Consider the following 18,219-nt stretch of genomic DNA (forward strand, 5'->3'; position numbering starts at 1 on the left):
CCAGACCTCTTAATGTTTTTATCTATATCAGATATTATCATAACATAACATTACTTAGCATCCATGTTCCAACAGACAGAAATGACCTATTTTTAGCATTCTTGCAGGTATAACACCCTTAAAAAAGTGTTGGATAATTTAAATTTTACAACAGTAATCATGATGCAACCATTTATTTATTTTTAAAGAAGAAGGTTTTTCAAACGATGAATATACAATACATAGCTTTCCCATATTCCATATTTTTGTCTTTAAAGTTGTGAATATAGCAAATGGCACATGTTTCATGGAAATCTATTCAAGAGTCATTATAGACTAAAAGAACACACTAATGTGAAATTCATCTTGACAAAGTGTTTCTATCATTGTCCTCCACTTCTACAACTTTAATAAAGAAAATTAGTTAACTACCTTTGTACGACAACATGTAAATTTAAAATAAAAAAGCTGAATTTGGGCAGATATAAACAAGTAAAATCCCCTTATGTGTGACAACACTGTTTTATTATTTTGAACATGAAAGTTAGACAATCCTAAATCTCACCACCATCAACTTGCTTCCTGATTACGACATCCCGATCAGCCAACTTTAAGTCTTCTGCAAATATTTATATTCCTTTCTGTGATAGTGTGAGGGGAAATGAAAAAAGCCTCTGCATTAGTTCCATCTAACAGGTAACATTACTACTTTCCAGCTGAATGTTTTGCCAGTGCACTGATGTTTTGCCGTTATCCTGATGTCATATAAAGAAACAAAGAAGCTCAAAATATCATTTATTGCAGTCAAAAAAGTGCTGTGTCACTTTTTTGGCTAACTTGATCCTTTCCAGAAAGACAGTTCACCAGCACCTACAAGAATAAAACCATTCAAAGTGTTCCCAGTTGAAACAGGGTACACAGCACCGTCTGCAAGGGGATTTTTCTGGCAAAGAAGAAAATGACTGAAGGCTTTCATCACTGAACACTTTCTGTAGATCTCAGGTTCAAACAATTTGGAGAAATGTTTTGACTGCGCTTCCTCTGAAGTTATACTGTCAGGATGAGTCAGGGAATACCCATTTATGAGTTTCCTTGGCAGTGATCGACATGAGTGTGTGTCCTGGCCGGAGCCAGGCTAATTATGGCAGAATTATTTCATGTCCTAATGAAGGCATTCTCTGTGAGGCTTCTGGAAGCCCACGGAGAAAGTTTCAAGGAGACAAACGGGTCAAAAAAGTATTAACAAGGTTGGATATATCTCTGTCTGCAGGCTTTTTATCACCTCTCTGCCCTGTCTGCATAGGACTAATGCTGCATTCACTGTTCCTGGACTTCCTTTCAAAATACCTTCACATAACCATAAAGTCAAAAGGCAGGAGAAGCTATTTCAGGACACAGGGATATCACTTATATCAGACTTTGACTGATATTAAACAGCTTTTTTCAACACCCCCAAATCTAAATCCAGTTCATACAAAATTCAGTTAAACCAACAAATCTCATTCAATTCATTTCCTGAAACCACAGAGTCATATACTGTATATATGTTTGATTCCACAAACTTTAATGCAGAAGGACAGAAACTAGGATCCAGCAACAAGTCCTCCATCCGTTTTCTTCCTCCTGTCTAATTCAGGTCATGGATTGGCTGGAGCCTATCCCAGCTGCCATTGTGCAAGAGGCAGGAAACATTCTTGAACAGGTCAACAATCTGCAGCAGGTCTAACACAGAGAGACAGCCAGTTTAGAATCACCAATTAACCTAACATACCCGGGGGGAACCCACATAAACACAGAGAGAGCACGCAAACTCCACATGGAAACGCTGTGGCCAGTCAATAGATTTGAACAAAGGATTAGTTTTCATGTGGTCTCACATCACTGGGGCTAAAACAAATGCTTTCCTGCTCCGCCCCACAATTACTTTTACCAGGTTTGTTTTGCCAAAATGCCAAGGAGTGGTTAAATCGCATGCATTAAATATACACATATATATCAGTACTAAAACTACACCTTTTCAGCTCAGTCATAGAAAAGACTATTGTGCCCCAGAACCTTGAATAGGAGGACCCTGAAACAACAGCACTATTAGCTAATTAGCTCCCACTACTGCTTAGAGCAGAATCACTGATCAGACTAAAAACACATAATCTGTACTTTCTTTAACCCTAGTGGCAAAGTAAGAGAAGAGTTTCTCCTCAAGACATGATAAATATTATTTTAAAGTGGCCCTGCGACAGACAGGCGATCTGTCCATAGAGCGTACCCTACCTCCCGCCCTTTGGTAGCTGGGATAGACTCCAGCCCCCCTGCGACCCTGATAATGATAAGCAGAAGAGAATGAATGAATGGAATTAATATTTTAAAGTGCTCTGGTGGATGTGGATCATCCAAACTTGCAGTTTGTACAAAAAATCTTTGTTTCTTTTCATTTAAAGGGTGATGAGAGTATCCAGGACACGAAACAGATGGAAAATGGTCACGCTTGCGCTTCTGTTCAGTGTATGATATGCTAGACCAGCAAAGATGGTAAAAAAAAAAAAAACCAACAACAACAAAGTGTAATTTTTATGGGGGGGAAATGTTTTTTAAAAGAACTGTATTTAGGGAGAAACGCCACAGACATTTTAAACAGTTTTAATTCCATCTGATTTCTAAACTGGCATTGGTATGGACGTGAGGGTCCTTATTTCTATCTTTCAGGATAAAACCCTGTGATTTACTGGCAACCTTTCACTCTTCATTTTTATATTCTAGTGACCACTGAAATGAAAAATATCTGCTCAAATAAGTGCCTAGAGTTGAGGTCCAGCCCATTTAGATAGCTGTTGCAGACTTTAACATGACTAAAAACCATGAATGCAGTACAGGAACAGCATGTTTGTGAGGGAGGCTCATCGAGGCTCTCTGTCTCCCCCCTGTGTTGTGCGCCGGGAGCGTGTTTCACACCCATCATGACAGGCTGTGTTTTGTGTTTTGACACTTGCTCCCTGAACGGCTGGAGCGACACAGAGCAGTACACCCAAACTGTAAATGAGCCGTCTGCTGTGCCCCCCTGAGCACTAACAGGATCTAGGAAAAGCCACCAAAATTGTGAACAGCACTGGCTCAGATCCCTCACAAAGTGTTAGGCCAACATACTGCAGAGCTGAGGGCAGAAAACAGAGGGGGAGGAATTGAAAACAGTTTAAAGAGTCCATACAGGAGAGCTTCAGGTTCCATAGCTGCTGACTATCTTTGTGCTTTCTTAGCTGCTTGCATATTTGGAGTTCCCGTTTTGGCTAACTGTAACAGAGAGATCATCACCAACTCTTTTATAAATGTGTTTGTTTTATCTTGTGAAACACCTTTTTAAATTGGGCTGCATGACAGCTGTTACATGTTATCCGTGTAACAAGAGAAAATTTGCACTATAAAATAACTAAGTGCTCGTGTGCAGTTGGGGGAGTGGAAGGAATCCTTACCACCAGTGTCAGAATCCTGGTAGTTGGGATCGAGGCCCTTGTCTAAGAACTTGGCCATCTTGTCCACAGCGCTGGTTTGAATGTAATCCATGAACTTCTTCAGGCTGGCCTACATGTAAAAGAAATAAAAACAAAAACTTCCCACGTGTAACTGATAAATATTCAGAAAAAATTGGATAGTTTGGTGAAAATAAAAACAGCAAAAGCAGGTTCAGGAAAAGCTATCCATATAGTAGATTTTACAATTGCAAAAGGGTTTTTGTCAATTTTATGTCATTGGTTTGTTTGTCTAAGTTAAGCTTTAATTATTTATTTCAATACAATAAATTAACATATATAAAACATTACTGAACAATCAAACGCATCCTGCATAAATCTGCACAGATGTACACATGCACCACTGCATGCTTAGTGACACTTACACAAACATGGAGATGCAAACTGTAACACATATCACATATTAGCGATCTGGAAGTTTCATACCTTAGTGTGCAGTTTGGCCAGCTGCTTCTCATCTAGATTTGTTTGTTTGTACACCCTGGTTTTATAACGAAACTAAACCAGTGACAGAAAAAGAGAAAGGAAAGAGTTAATCCTAACACAGAGGGCCTTTGTCCTCAATTCTCTTAGCTTTTGGCCTAGATCCACAAAATAGAGCCTGGAGAAGATTTATCTGGTTTTCTATACAGGCTTTCTTCTCTGTTGCACCAAAGACAAGAAATGGGGAAGAAACAGCCTGACGTCACAGCAGTTTAAATACTCTCTAGCTTAAAAAGTTGGAAAACTAATAATAATAATAATAATAATTACAATTATACTTTTACTTTAGTTATAATTATAATCTACTTAACAGTGTCATGCACTCGCAGCTTTGCTGGGTGACAATCAATATAAGATTTCATAAATAGTCAGCAGCTTGGCATGAACTTTAGATTAATTAGCCTAGGTAATTAAACTTTTCTGACTTTTCCTGAACATATCATTAGATTTATTTTAAAATCCTGTTAATAGGAAACAATCAGAATCTGTTTTATTGCACAAAAGTGACATCTTGTGGGCAAAAAGCTAGTATTACACTCTGTGTTTCATGAAACTGTCAATAAGAGGATCGGTTATTACCTCCAAATATGGTACACCTTTCTCAAAGGACTGTGGGTACTCTTTTAGCAGCCTCTCTTCCTCCAGGAACTTGGCATCGTGGCCGTCCGTGGCAGGCTGGAACAGACCATAGTTCAGGACATCTCGCAGAGACTCGGTCAGGGAGCACAGCACCTGCTGCTTGGCCTTCCACACAGTGGCATCTGGATTAAACCGCAAACATTTCTGCAAGAGATACCAAAGAAAATATTGAAGCTAGCTCAGGTGAAATATTCTGAGAACAGTTGTGGTTTGAAAAAGAGATTTACAGGATGAGTATATACAGTGGATACAGATTCAACACGGCAACAATCAAATGCATGTAATACACAAGTTAACAAACCTGATTTTAAAACACATATAAATCTAAAAAGTAGAAAGGAAATGGAAACATATTCACTGATCTGACAAAAGTGTGTAAACTGTGATAAATCAGTCTGAGGGCTTTAATCTGATCATATGAGGTGAAGTGGCCTTTGAATCTGTGCCTTTAAAATGAACAGTAACTAATGGAAAAATTAGATGAACTAAAATCAGGGGAACTTTTCTACACCAGGAACAGCCCAACTTCTGCCTGAGTGTTTCACCTGCTAGTACTCGTTACTTTTCAAAAACACAACTGATTTGGATTAAATCTTTAAACAGCTGAAATATATTTGTTTTTGTAACAAAGAACAACAAATAAATGTCAGCTAGCTACAGTACCACAGCTGTTTTTGACCTCCTGTATTAGGATATAATGTAACTCTTATTAGAACTAATAAGCTGTCGCTCAGCGATAAAGAAATCAGACTTGCATCCAAGAATTACTGATTTGAACTACAGTGCTGACAAGCACTCTTCCCTCTGGGTGTAACTGTATCCCATGTCTGAATATACAAATATGTAACCAAGTGAAAACTAATATTGAAAACACAAACTTCGATTCTATACAGGAGTTAAGAGCAGGTTAAGCTTCTCGTGCTCATTTTTCATTAGTGTGATGGCCCTCCTGCCCTGCCTGGGCCTGCTGTGTGTTTTTCCCCTCCTTCGCTCTGCGTGTTGCTTTGCCCCATCTTCCTGTTAGTGAGTTAATCAGCACAACTAAAGGACATGACCAGTCTCCCTGGAGCATTTAGGAGCTGGATGCCTTAGTATTTTCTCCCTCTCCGTCCACTCAGCACTGTGTTTCTTGCTTGTTTGGCTTCAGCCTTGTTATTTTGGGTTATATATCTATGTAGCAATTTCAGACCATTATTTAAACACTGATCCAACTGCTGACATGGGTGGGGTTAGGTTAATTGGTAATTCAAAGTTGGCTGTAAGTGTGAATGTGAGTATGAAGGGTTGTCTGCCTCTCTGTGTTAGCCCTGGAACAGCCTGGCGACCTGTCCAGGTGACCCTGAGCTGGATGAGCAGAAGAAAATGGATGGATGGATATGAAATAACTTATTAAGTCTGAGGAATACTTTGTAGACCTGAATGATAAAAATGTGGTGAGACATGTATTAGGGGAAGGGTTTTCAACCTATTTGTATAAATCGTCGAGTGTCCTAAGAGCACAGCAGCGTCAGTAACTGTGAAATGGAACAATTGTGGACAAACAAGACTCCCCACAGATTCGATGCCAAACTGAGTGAGTGGGCAGGGCCTGAAGATCGCAACAAGTCTTCAGAAGATCACCACAGAGATTGAGATGTCAGCTGAGAAGAACAATCACCTCAGCAGCAGTTACGACAGCCTGCTTGCAGTTTAACAAACTTTGAGAAGGACTTTGAGAATATGAAGATAAAGATTTTCTGGACTGAACAGAACTCCCAGTACTGTGTCTGCTGAAAACTAGGTGCAGCTCATCATCTGGCTAAGATCATCTGTACGTTGAAGTGTGGCAGTGAGAGCAGGCAGCAGAAAACTGAAGCATGAATTCGCACAGACGATGGCAGTTCACAGATGGTTCCCATCTAATCTGACAAAGATTGACAGGATCTTTTAGGAGGAATGGGAGGAACTGCCCAAATCCAGGTGTGCACAGCCTTTATAGACTTATCCGAGCAGTGTCTTGGATAACCCAGCTGTTCTAAGAAGAAATAATGACTGCCAAAGAGACTACAAACTTCTGAATGTTCTCTAAATGAAGGATTTAAGTTCTCATTATCTTTTGTTTTATTTTTAAAATATATCTATTAAAAAACATACAAACAAAAAGGAGCTTCTACCCACCTCCATATTCTTTTTTTTTTTTTTTTTTACGATGATATATGGGAATATAACAGTAAATACTAAATATTAAACATTATTGTGCAGTACGTGAGATCGACAGCACACAGTGTGCTTTGAGGTAGGAGCCAAAAAGGGTGTAGTTTGTGTGTGTGAGCACCTCCATATTCCTATTACAGGGATTACTTGTGCATATGCTGACCTCTCTGTTGAAAAGTTGACCATGTTTAATGTGAGCGTTCTCCAGTCTTACATTAAATATATATGAAGGAAAATAAGGTGAAAGAGAAGTTTACAGGAGTTTGAAAAAAGTGAAAGGTCTAAATGTATTATAATAAACTGCATATATCTGAGTAGACTAGAAATCTGGTTCTTTTTTCTAATCTGTCTGGGTAAAAAGATTATAAACATACTTCTCTCCTGCTGCATAAACTATTTGCTGGCTTAAAGTGGGCCTTTGGTAAGCTAATAACAAACATGAACTAGCTGTGCAGTCATAACTTTTTCTTTTTGTAATTAAAAATTTTAAAAAGTAAATAAACTCCCAGTGCTGCACGCATTATGCGGTATTATGCAGATGGTTCAATTGTGTGTGGTTTTATAGAATAATGAGATTTTTGGTGACTATTGGTCCATGCGTGGTTAAGGTAATAAATCTGTGCTGTATTCATTTTCCTGTTATTTCTGGCTGTTTGATAAACACAATTATTGTTTATCAGTAAAAACTCTTCAAGAATCCTTTAGTGAATCAGAAATGATTGTTTGGATGCCTGAGAGGGGTCATGAGATCAAGCTCTGTGACAGTGTATGTTCTCTTTGGCTGCAGAACACTGAGGCCGGCGCCCCCCTGATCCAGAAGGGGGAGACAGCGGCGGAGTAAATCGGGTGATTCCCAGAGGTCTCATTCCGGGATATGAATGTCAGTTGGGTGCAGCTTTAAGTGTCTCCGATGGGGTTGTGAATGGCCAAATGCATAACGGCCTAGAAGCTCAGTCAGCAAAGTGGAGCCTAACTCACTACACAGATGGCTGACAAAAGGTTTTTTGGCATTGCTCCCCTCCCGCCTCTCTCTTATCGCCCAGAGTGCAGTTGGGCTGCTTTCTGACCTTGAGGCAGCAGCAGCAGGACGGTCGGCCCACGCAGAGCACAGCCAGCTGCAAGGATCCCTGCGTACTGCTGCATTAGGCCCTCTGCATGGGCTCAAGTCTCCAGCCAGCACTGCGTGTAACACGTTACACTCATTCATTAATTGTCACTCATCTTAATCTCTTCACACACGCACACACTGACACACATTTCTGTGACTGTTCGTGTCCTACAAAGGGAAGGATATAAAAACCCCACACGGGGGGGGGGGGGGGGGGGGGGGGGGGTGCAGAGGAGTAACACAACATTTTCTCCCTCTATTTTATTCAGTGTCTCCATTCGCACACAGCCAACCCGGTCACCACGGCAACCAGTTCATTAGTGGAGCAAGCTGCTTGTTGCCATAGAGACATCCTTGTGTTCCCTAGGAGATGTGGTACTGGGAAGGTGTGCGTGCATTTGTGTGTGAGGATGTGCATCAGTGTGCGTGTTTGTGTGTGTGTGTGTGTGTGTGTGTGTGTGTGTGTGTGTGTGTGTGTGTGTGTGTGTGTGTGTGTGTGTGTGTGTGTTACAGCAGCGTGGCAAAATAGAACAGAGTAAAAGGGAGGCGAACGCCTTCGATTTTGAGTTTGTGAGAGGGAGCAAGAGGATGAAGAGGTGTGTCTGTTTGAATTAGATTAGTTTTCTCTATCTCTCTCACACACACACACACACACACACACACACACACACACACACACACACACACACACACACACACACACACACACAACCTACACACTGCACTTACAGTCCCATCAAAGGAAGCCAGCAAACACTTTAAAATGAATCACAATCACAGCATGAGGGAATGAAGGTTAAGGATTTGGTTATCAGAGAGGAAGAATATTCCCACAGTCAACCGTAACAATATTAGATCATAAAACACTGATTATCATCATAAAACGCATTTCTGTAATAACCCTGCTTTTGGCCTAAAATGGTTTTAGACGCTTGGAGACTTTACTGAGGCAGCCGTGTTGCTTATTGATCTGTACACCTCCAGGAAAATGATTGATCCTCTAGCTTCTAACTGAACCAGCCAATTAGGGGCATCGCCCATTTATTATTCTGATCAGGCCTTCAAAATGCTGCTTAGTTCAGTTTTCTCACTGATCCTCCAATCCTACAGGCATTTTTGTATTGCTCGACATTAAAAAAAGCAACACTATGCTTTTGCGTCTGGGATTTGCAACACTGACAGCTGCCTAATCTGTCCACCAATTGCAGACTTGCAGTGTTTAGAGCACCCTCTGCTGGGTGTAGAAATCTGTATGTTCAAGGATAAATGTAAAGACTTAAATACCAAACACATATACTAGCTAATTCCTTCAGCCTATTCAGTGCTTTGCAGATGTCTGTTTGGCTCTGATTTTTTAAATACATTTGCATAAATCTACAAAACAACAACGACATGCTTTTACTTTATTAAATGGTGGGACAAAATGCCAGTGAGGGTCATATGAAATTAAAGGGGATCTGAGTCACTCGCTCTTCGCTATTTGTTACTTTGTTGTGAGTTCAGCTTGTGGTTGTTGTTGTTTTTTTTTTCATTTTGCATAAAATAGCACATCTATTTTACTCACTTTGCTAAACTTTAGAAGGGAACACCTAATCCCTGTGACACTTGTGGTTTATACTCAAATGATCCTCTGATCTTGAGGTCCTCTGTGGATCTCAGGATGTCTACATCATAGACATTAGATTTTTGCACTTTTCTTCTTGAAAATATGATAAACTTCCATAAGTCACAAGCTACCCTTAGACACAAGGAGCCACCACAACAGGTACCTCCACATATTTGAATTGGCAGATTTTTATGGCATCCTTGCATATCTTTCAGTTCCATAATGTAGTGGTTTAAATGTTCACCTAATACGTACAAGATCCTACTTGAAAACATGCTATATCCTCTGATAATGATGCTCAAACTCAGTAATAGAAAAAAATGAACAGAAGCAAGATTTTGGCTTTAGATTGTGCGACTTGAAGTGGCTATAAAATAGCTTTATAATAGTTATTATTAACCTGTGTCTCTCTTCCACATTCTTTCTTTTGTTCTGTCTTCCTTGCCTCACCCCAAACAGTCACAGCAAATAGCCACTGTTTTCTGGTTGTGCTCGAGGTTTCTTCCTGTTAAAAGGGAGTTTTTCCTTCCCCCTGTCACCAGGTGCTTGCCCATATGGGGGCCTTTGACTGTTGGGATTTTCTGTCTCTTATTCTAGTGACTTTATAATATAAAGAGCCACGAGGAGACTGTTTCTCTGATTTGACACAATATAAATAAAACTTCAACCTCAAATTGTGTGATATTTGGTTCCACCGTTAGGGTGTGTAATGTTGCTATTATAAATGTAAAATTTAGCCTGCCTTCACTAAATATAATTAAACTTACATGTAAGTTCAGTAAAAATGATCTGCAATCACTCTTCTGCCTGCTTTCCTTGGTGTTTGGCTACTAGTCTGTTCTATCACCTCCTCTTTCCCTTGCTGTTAAACTCCATACTGACATCATTAAACTAGTCCAATCATATTCTTGCTTTTTGCTTCTTCTTCTTCTTCTTCAGGCCAATCAGCCGTTATTCTGTGTGCATTAAATCTCAGGGCTCTTCCATCATTCTAGCTTTTAGATTCTCATTCGTGCAACCCACTTCTTCCCCATCTGCACCTCACCCAAGTTACTCAGCGCTCCATCCAAGCTGCCATCGTCATCTTCACCACAAGTAGCTTCTAGACTCCGGGGGTGTCCGAACTCCTATCATTGCTGGGATTCGGTTCTGTCATGATGGGTCATTGGGGTCTATTCAGCAGTCTGGATTCATTAATTTTTTTCTCTATAAATCATGTTCAATTCTTCCAAATGGTCTCCCCTGAACTGAAATTATTGTACATAAAGAAATCCAACTGTTAGTTTCTTTATGCTTCTATTTTAGCCCTGGAAATCTAATTTGTTTCTTTAAAGTGCTCTTTGCATGCAGCATGTTAGCTAATGTTAGCCCTACAAAAAAAGACCCAGTGCCAGCACAGGCAGTCAAAACAGTCCTTTTATTCTAAGGGACATTACACATAAAAGTTGTACATTTCGAGTCCAGCAAATAGTCAGAAAAATAGTCAGCTTTCACATTATCAAAAGTGAAAGCATTGCCCTTCTGGGGGAAAAAAGCAAGCTGGTTTATTAAAAATATTACATTAGGCTTTTAATATTAACATCAACTCAAAAAGCTGCACTTTTGGAATAAACTGGTCTCCAACCAGACAGTGGTATTTTTTTTTCAAGCGAATGCAATCCCAAAATATTGTGAGTCACTGGTTTAATCTTTTGTAATAAATTATTTATTCTCTTATATTTTATTAATCTGAAATGTAACTGTAGGTCTGAAATAAATGTAGCAGAAGCACGGCACTGCCCTCTGAAATAGGATAACCCATCCCCACTGCCCTATTTATTTCAAAAGAAAATGTTAAAATGTTCACTACATTTAATCCATTTGTCAAATTCAAAGTGGTGGAGAGTCATCATCTCACCCAGGGGTCAACTTCAGCTGTAAACCAATGAGTCTTTGGTTATGGTGTTCCTGACCCTTTGGTCAAGAGAGCAGACTTGATCCTACATGTTTTTGAGGGTAAGAGAAACCAGAGCATCAGGAGAACATGCAAACACAACAGAGAAGAGCTCATCCCTGGTAGGCATAAAAATGCAGGTAAGTACGTGAGATATAGGAGATATATGAGAGAGGCATGGTGCTCCTATGGTCCCAGAAAGCCAAACTAGGATTCATGCTGTGCAACTTTGCTGAAATAAAATATAAATTGTGGGGGCAAAAAAGCTAATTACCTAAAAAAAACATATTTAGGTAATTGTGTAGATGCTGATAAACCAGTATTAATGCTAGGTTTGGGTTTTTGTTTTGTTTTTTACAGCTATTTATTACCCTGATATTTTTTGCAGTGTAGAAAGACATCGTCTGGTCTCCTGGGTGAATCTCTGGGGCAATGCATGATTCTTTTTCAGGGTTTCTGGTGCAGCCAGACAGTTTGATAGATAGATAGTTTAAGATGTTCTGTTCCATAAGTAGGTCGTGTTTCGAATTAAACTTAATGTAACAAAACAGGCATCACAAGTGTGCAGTGGTTAGCACCGTTGCCTCCCAGCAGGAGAGACTTGGATTTGGATCCACTGTCCTTGGATACTATGACGTCCAACCACAATCCAAAGACATGTTTGAAATTCATGACTGGCTGTAGGAGTGAATGGTTATCTGCCTCTATGTGTTAGCCCTCTGATCTCCAGGGTGTAACTTGGTACCCGTGATGGTCTCCAACCCCCCCCACAACCCTGAATTGGATAAGCAGAAAAAAACTGATGGATGAAAAATGTATGTCAGACAATAAGCAATAGCATATACAATCTCCCTTTATGCTACACATAGACTGTTTAAGTGCATGAAACCAAAGCCTGCTTGAAGCATTTACATGCTTTTCATCTCTGAATACAGGTTTATCTAGATTAACATGATAGCAAGCATAGTCAGATTTCTGCAGTTTTTCATGGTAGTGAGTTTTGACTCATCAAAATCTGAGATTTACTTTTCTGAACTCTGCATTTGCTTCTCTGCTGGATATGGCTTCTCCATCTGTTCATCAGTAATATAAAAAAAAAATTGAAAGTCAGACTCTGTTGTCTCTTTCATTTGGTGCGAGCAACATAACAGCGAATGAGGTGTTCATACTCCACAGGATGCTGATTTTCATACTCCAGCTCCAAGAACGCTCCAACATACACGCACTCAGTCTCACAGCTTTTCCAGCACTTAAATCTTCCATATGATTCTTAGTTTTACATTAAAATCTTTATGCACCTTTAAGCCCTTCTGTTCCTCTTGTGGCTTTATCATTATGCAGACCGAAAATTCTGTCTTGCCTCCTAAAGCTGTGATCACACTTTCCCACTCACACACGCCCACTCACTCTGTCCATGCTGCTCTTTATCTTCCCCTGCCTATCTTATTCTCCTTCCTCCTCCCCCCCCCCTCGCTCTCTCCATCTTCCTATAACAGCTCTGTCACTTATCTATGCAGAAATAAGACACTGTGCTCGCTCTCCCACTCCACTTTCTGTCTCTAGCTCTCTTTATCGCTGCCCCCTCTGGCCTTTTTCTGCAGGCCAATTGCAGGGGGACTAGAAGCCTTTAATGAGATCTATGGGGAAATAACCCCCCACCACACACAGACACACACACACATATGCGAGTGCGTGCGTGTGTGCCTGGCATGTCGTCATTTAACTACTCTCTCCCTGTAATGCACTCCAACCAGACGTTTTCTTTACAGAAGATGAGAACAATGAATTCATTTTAAAGCATTCCTGTCATCCCTTATCTTCCCCGTCCTTTCTTCCTCCATTGTCTTCATCAACTTTCCATCTCTCTCACATGTATACTGCCCTGCCTCCTCTCCTCCTGTCATACTTCCCTCTCTATTATCTCAGTACTTCTGTTCACCTCTGGGGCTCATCTTTCATTAACATGCAAACCCTAAAGTGCTGTAGCACGTCGGACTCTATGCCTTGTAGTCTGACTAGTTCACATATCTTAACAAGGCACTGGAAGATAATAGTGCGGAAGTTCGTTTGCGAGGCCAAATCCTGCACGAGGGCTGCAGCTTTCACTTCAGGGTTTGAAAGAATTCAGCTCAAGTCAAACAGCGTAGAAAAACTCATCGGTTTCATGCTGTTTAATGCACTCAGCGGGCAAATGCCAACTTGACTTGGCGTGCACGAGTGTGACAATCTAATAAACCTGCAGATACGACTGCCTTCACCTCCCGCTGTGACAGCATGGTATGAACAACTCGTGATACACAGATCTAAGTGTCTCTGTGCACACGAGTGAGTTAATGTACCAGCAGCTTTTATGTGTGCTACCAGTTGATGATAAGGTAGGATCAGATGTTTATGCTACTTCATACACTTGATTATGATGTGCACTTTTATTTCAAAAACATAGTGTGTAATCAGATACTTACTCTTTATTGCAATATGAGAAAATCTGGAGTCATTTCTGTTATCAGGATATGTCCTTTAACTGCTCATGTGATTGTTCTAAAAGCCAATATGTCCCCTTTACTGAATTATCTTCACTGCCTTCCTGTTAAATCCAGAATTGCATTTAAAACCCTTCTCCTCACATACAGTCTTAAGTGAATAGGCCCCATTATATCTTAAAGATCTAATAGTTCCATATTGTCCTAACAGAGCTCTTCATTCTCAGGCTGCAGGCTTACATGTGGTTCCTACAGTTTAAAAGTAGAATAGGAGGCAGCGCCTTCAGCTTTCGGACCCCTGTCCTGTAGATCCAGCTCCCAGTTTAGGTTCAGGAGACAGAAAACCACTTCAAATTTTCATTTTTCAGTGACGCTTAGATTCATCTGACCCCGAAGCATCCCTTAATGCTGGTTCAGGAAGCTGGACTTCCCATCACTCCATGCACTCGAGCACTTCTCCTCAACTCCCCCTTTACACCCCCTTGCAGTTATACGCCACTGCTGCATGCAATATTTGTCTACTTTCTCTTGCACTTTGTGTTTTTGTGTGTTTGTTGTTTGTGATGTCATTCTGATTATTTTTCCTCTTTTATTTATTTGCCCTCATCCCTTAAACCAGGCCCATCCCTGAGCCTGGCTCTGTTAAAAGCTCCGTCGCCTTATTAGAGCTGATATTTCTAAGAGTCTTTCTTTAATATTGTGGATTCCTCATCTGACCATTTAAAGCGCCATCAGACGACTGTTGTCAGAAACTGGAGATATTAGAATGAAACAGAATAAAAGTGAACGTATTTATTTGACCAGCAAAAAGACTTCAGCTCAGCTACATTCCAAAATGTGGCGTCTACCTCAATGCACTACAGAGTCTCAATAAAGTTTAATGAATTAAGGTCTGAAAGCACACAAATCGTGCTATAGTGTAATGTTATAAAGCTTAAGCATTTTAAATAATTGGGTTAAAAACCTCAATCCTTACAATAATGCGTCCATATTTTTGCTCTTTGGTTGTTACACCAGCACGGATGTGAAACATTGACAAGCCTAAATAAAGCGTCTGACCCTTGTATGTTTTTTCACTTTACATTGGCTTAAGAACCACAAAGCAAGTTATTAGTTTACACTTTTTAGCAACCAAAATAATAGATGCAAAGTTTCCAGCTGGCCAACAAAATCCAGATGATTATAAACAGATCTGTAGTAAATACACAATATATAAAAGAGTACTTCCAAAAGGAATTCACCATTAGAGTGTCACTGTGATCTCTGAGCTGGTAATTTGTAGGTCAGAACCTACCTTTGAAAAAAAAAGTGGACTAGATTACAAATAAGAGCATTTCAAAGACGGCATTTTAACCTGACTCAGGTCACAACTTTGACTCCTTCAAATACCGAAGACATCTGAAAACACTTTAAGCAGCTGGATTTGACATAGCAGACATAGCTTCGACCTTTAGTGAATAAAATGTGAAATGACTGTGACAGTGAAAAATATTATTTTACATAACACCCTGAACTGTCTCTTCCTTCTTCTTAACCTATAACCACTACCTGCTAAAGCCAATATTTTTGTCTACATAGATCAATGCTTCAAATCCCCTCTTGATAAATATAATAAGCTGCTACATCTCCTGCTCTCTTTGTAAGTATCAGTGCACCAGCGGTGCAGTCTCGATTGATAGTGACTTGTGAGAGATCTCCCCAGCAGGATTGTGCAGCTCTATTAAGGGAGTTTTAACGCCTCAAAGGTAAATGCCACTGTGTGGGGAGAAAGGATATATCCTCTGATTTTCACAGATGCCACATGTGATGTAGCAAAGTAGCAAAGGCAACAGAAGTAAATGCAGGAAGAAGGTGCTGTGTTCTGGACAATTACACAACACTGAGAATTTTTTGTTCATGTCACAGCTAATTGCTCACCCGTACAGACCTTTGCACATCTATAGTACCGTCCACCATTTAAAATACAAAGCATACGTGGCTAAATGTTTTGTTTTTTAGCTCAAACTTGTAACGTACACCTGGAAGTTGGTTCGGATTGGGGTCTGATCACTTTCACATCATAAACGAACCGCTCTGGAGTTAATTTGGAACCGTACCGAGACCACCTACTCCAAAGGGTCTTGGTGCGATTACTGTGTTCACAGGTGCCAAGGAGGAAAACGAACACAAGTTCAATTTAAATGGACTAAACACAGCAGGTGTGAAACATCCTAAGACCGTGTGATGGATAGGAATCGTTTTGGTGATACTCGTGGTTACAAATTGCCCCATTTTGTGTAATGACAGAGCTCAACTTTAAGCCTGATGTATTTCAGTGGAAAATGTGTTTCATATCTGCAGCATGCATATTCGCAAGAGTCTTCAGTGGAATCCCTGGCAACCAAGAAAACAGAGCTTTTAGATAAGTAGCAACAATTTTCTCCAGCCAAACAATGATCTTTGTCTGACCCTAACCGAGCTTCTAATGACAGTTAATAATGCGATTAAAGTCTAAAAATCCATCCCCGCTGGTCCAATCACTCTTAACGCTGCTGACCCCATCCAGCCTCCAATGCACATGAACACAAATCAGTAGACAGGAGATCGGTCAGATGAAAAATCATGTTCAAGGTGATGGAAAAAATGGAAAATTCATATCCAGAGACACAAATTAATAGCTTAAAAGTTGTAACTACTTAAAAAAGCTGCCACAAGACTGTTACTGTGACTGCTGTAACAGTATTCTGTGACTGCAGCTACAACCCACAGCTACCAAAGAGACTCTCTGTGGAAAATGGATGTAGAAGATGAATCGAAAAAGTGAAGCCTATGCAGAAGTGTGATAAACCTAGCAAACAGGGGGGATTGTAAAAGAAGTCATATTGCATAGACATTTATGGTAATACAGTGTTCAGGTTCCTTGATCTGTCGCCTCAGTAAATAGAATAGAATAGAAGAATCCTTTAATTGTCCCACAAGGGGGAAATTTGGTTGTATCAGCAGCAACAACAAATATGCAAACAGAACAGGACACAGAACAAAAACACAATTTTTACATATTTACATCATGGACAATGGTTACCAAAGCAGAGTACTGTACAGTTATTAAAATTTGAGTACAGATAAGTGGCAAACCCAGGTTGTAAAAGGTTGTAAAATACTGAGTTTGTCCACTAACCAGCTGAAAGGAATATAAAATGATGTCCTGGTCAACTCAGCTCAGAGAACACCAAAGCAAATCCAATAAGAGCCATGCATCTAGATAACGTGCCCGTTTCTATTTATGTCCCACAATGTGGATTACAGTGTGCTTATAAGAGTGCTAAAAATGCACAGCATCTCAGCACTCGTAAAGAAAGCAAAGCTTAAAACACTCAGAACAACCGCCAGTCCAAACTTTTACTGCATACTTCATGTCATCAATAGCTTGTATTTGTGGATACACTGAGAAATTTCCTTATGATCCAGAATAGATTTTAAGATCATGCTGATTTTTTCCTGTCTACTGTACAAATATAATCTGCTGTGCAACAGCTCCAATGAAATCATAATATAAATTGCCATGTCAGAGTCAATTGGTGTAGGTCAATTTGTATTTAAACTGCATCTAATGCATCATTTCCTAGATGCACACCACTGATTAGTGCACATTAAATATTAGAGCTGGTTTTCTGCAAAAAAAAGAAAAAAAAGGCAAAATAATTACCAGTGTCTGTGTGTATTTATCTGTGTCCTGTGCATTACTGCATGTAGATGCTCTTCCATCACTCCATATCCTCCTCCCTCAATTAATAACCTTTCCATTTGCATACTACGGTCAGTCCCTTGATTCATTATAATACAATTAAAATGCAATTAGGGCTTATTTAGGAGGAATTAGCCGAAGTGTAGAACAGAGCTAAAGCAGTGGGTGAAGGTGGGAGGGGGAAGGAATGATACTTCACATCAGTGACAGGACAGAGGAGGTGGAGGAGGATAAAGGGCCCGGTGGCGCCAGTGTCCGGCAGCCTCGCCTCTGTCAGTGCGCCCCAGGGCAGCTGTGGCTACAATGTAGCTTGCCATCGCCAGTGTGTGAATGTGTGTGTGAATGGGTGAATGACTGAATGTAGTGTGAAGCGCTTTGGGGTCCTTAGGGACTAGAAAAGCGCTATACAAATGCAGGCCATTTTCCATTAAAGAGCAAGAGATTGACCAAGAGGGATAACTGTGGACTTCAGATGTTTTCATTCTGAAAGTACAGTCTGAGATTGAGAAAGGGAGTTAAACAATGACCCAAGGAGGCTGAGACAGGACAGGAA

The 18,219-nt window shown here is 40.2% G+C and overlaps 1 protein-coding gene across 6 annotated transcripts in view; it reads right to left on the minus strand.

Annotated features, from left to right (window-relative positions):
- shank1 (SH3 and multiple ankyrin repeat domains 1) overlaps positions 1-18,219 on the minus strand; it is a 104,748-nt gene that overhangs the window by 50,279 nt on the left and 36,250 nt on the right. For all 6 annotated transcript variants that reach the window (XM_026164160.1, XM_026164163.1, XM_026164162.1 and 3 more), the window contains exons 3-5: positions 4,563-4,766; positions 3,927-3,998; positions 3,444-3,552 (exon numbers count right to left, since the gene is read on the minus strand). In XM_026164160.1, the coding sequence (XP_026019945.1) occupies positions 3,444-3,552; positions 3,927-3,998; positions 4,563-4,766 (385 nt within the window). The remainder of the gene's footprint in view (positions 1-3,443; positions 3,553-3,926; positions 3,999-4,562; positions 4,767-18,219) is intronic.

Source organism: Astatotilapia calliptera, chromosome 4 (genome assembly GCF_900246225.1).
Source record: "Astatotilapia calliptera chromosome 4, fAstCal1.2, whole genome shotgun sequence".
NCBI classification, from domain to species: Eukaryota; Metazoa; Chordata; class Actinopteri; order Cichliformes; family Cichlidae; genus Astatotilapia; species Astatotilapia calliptera.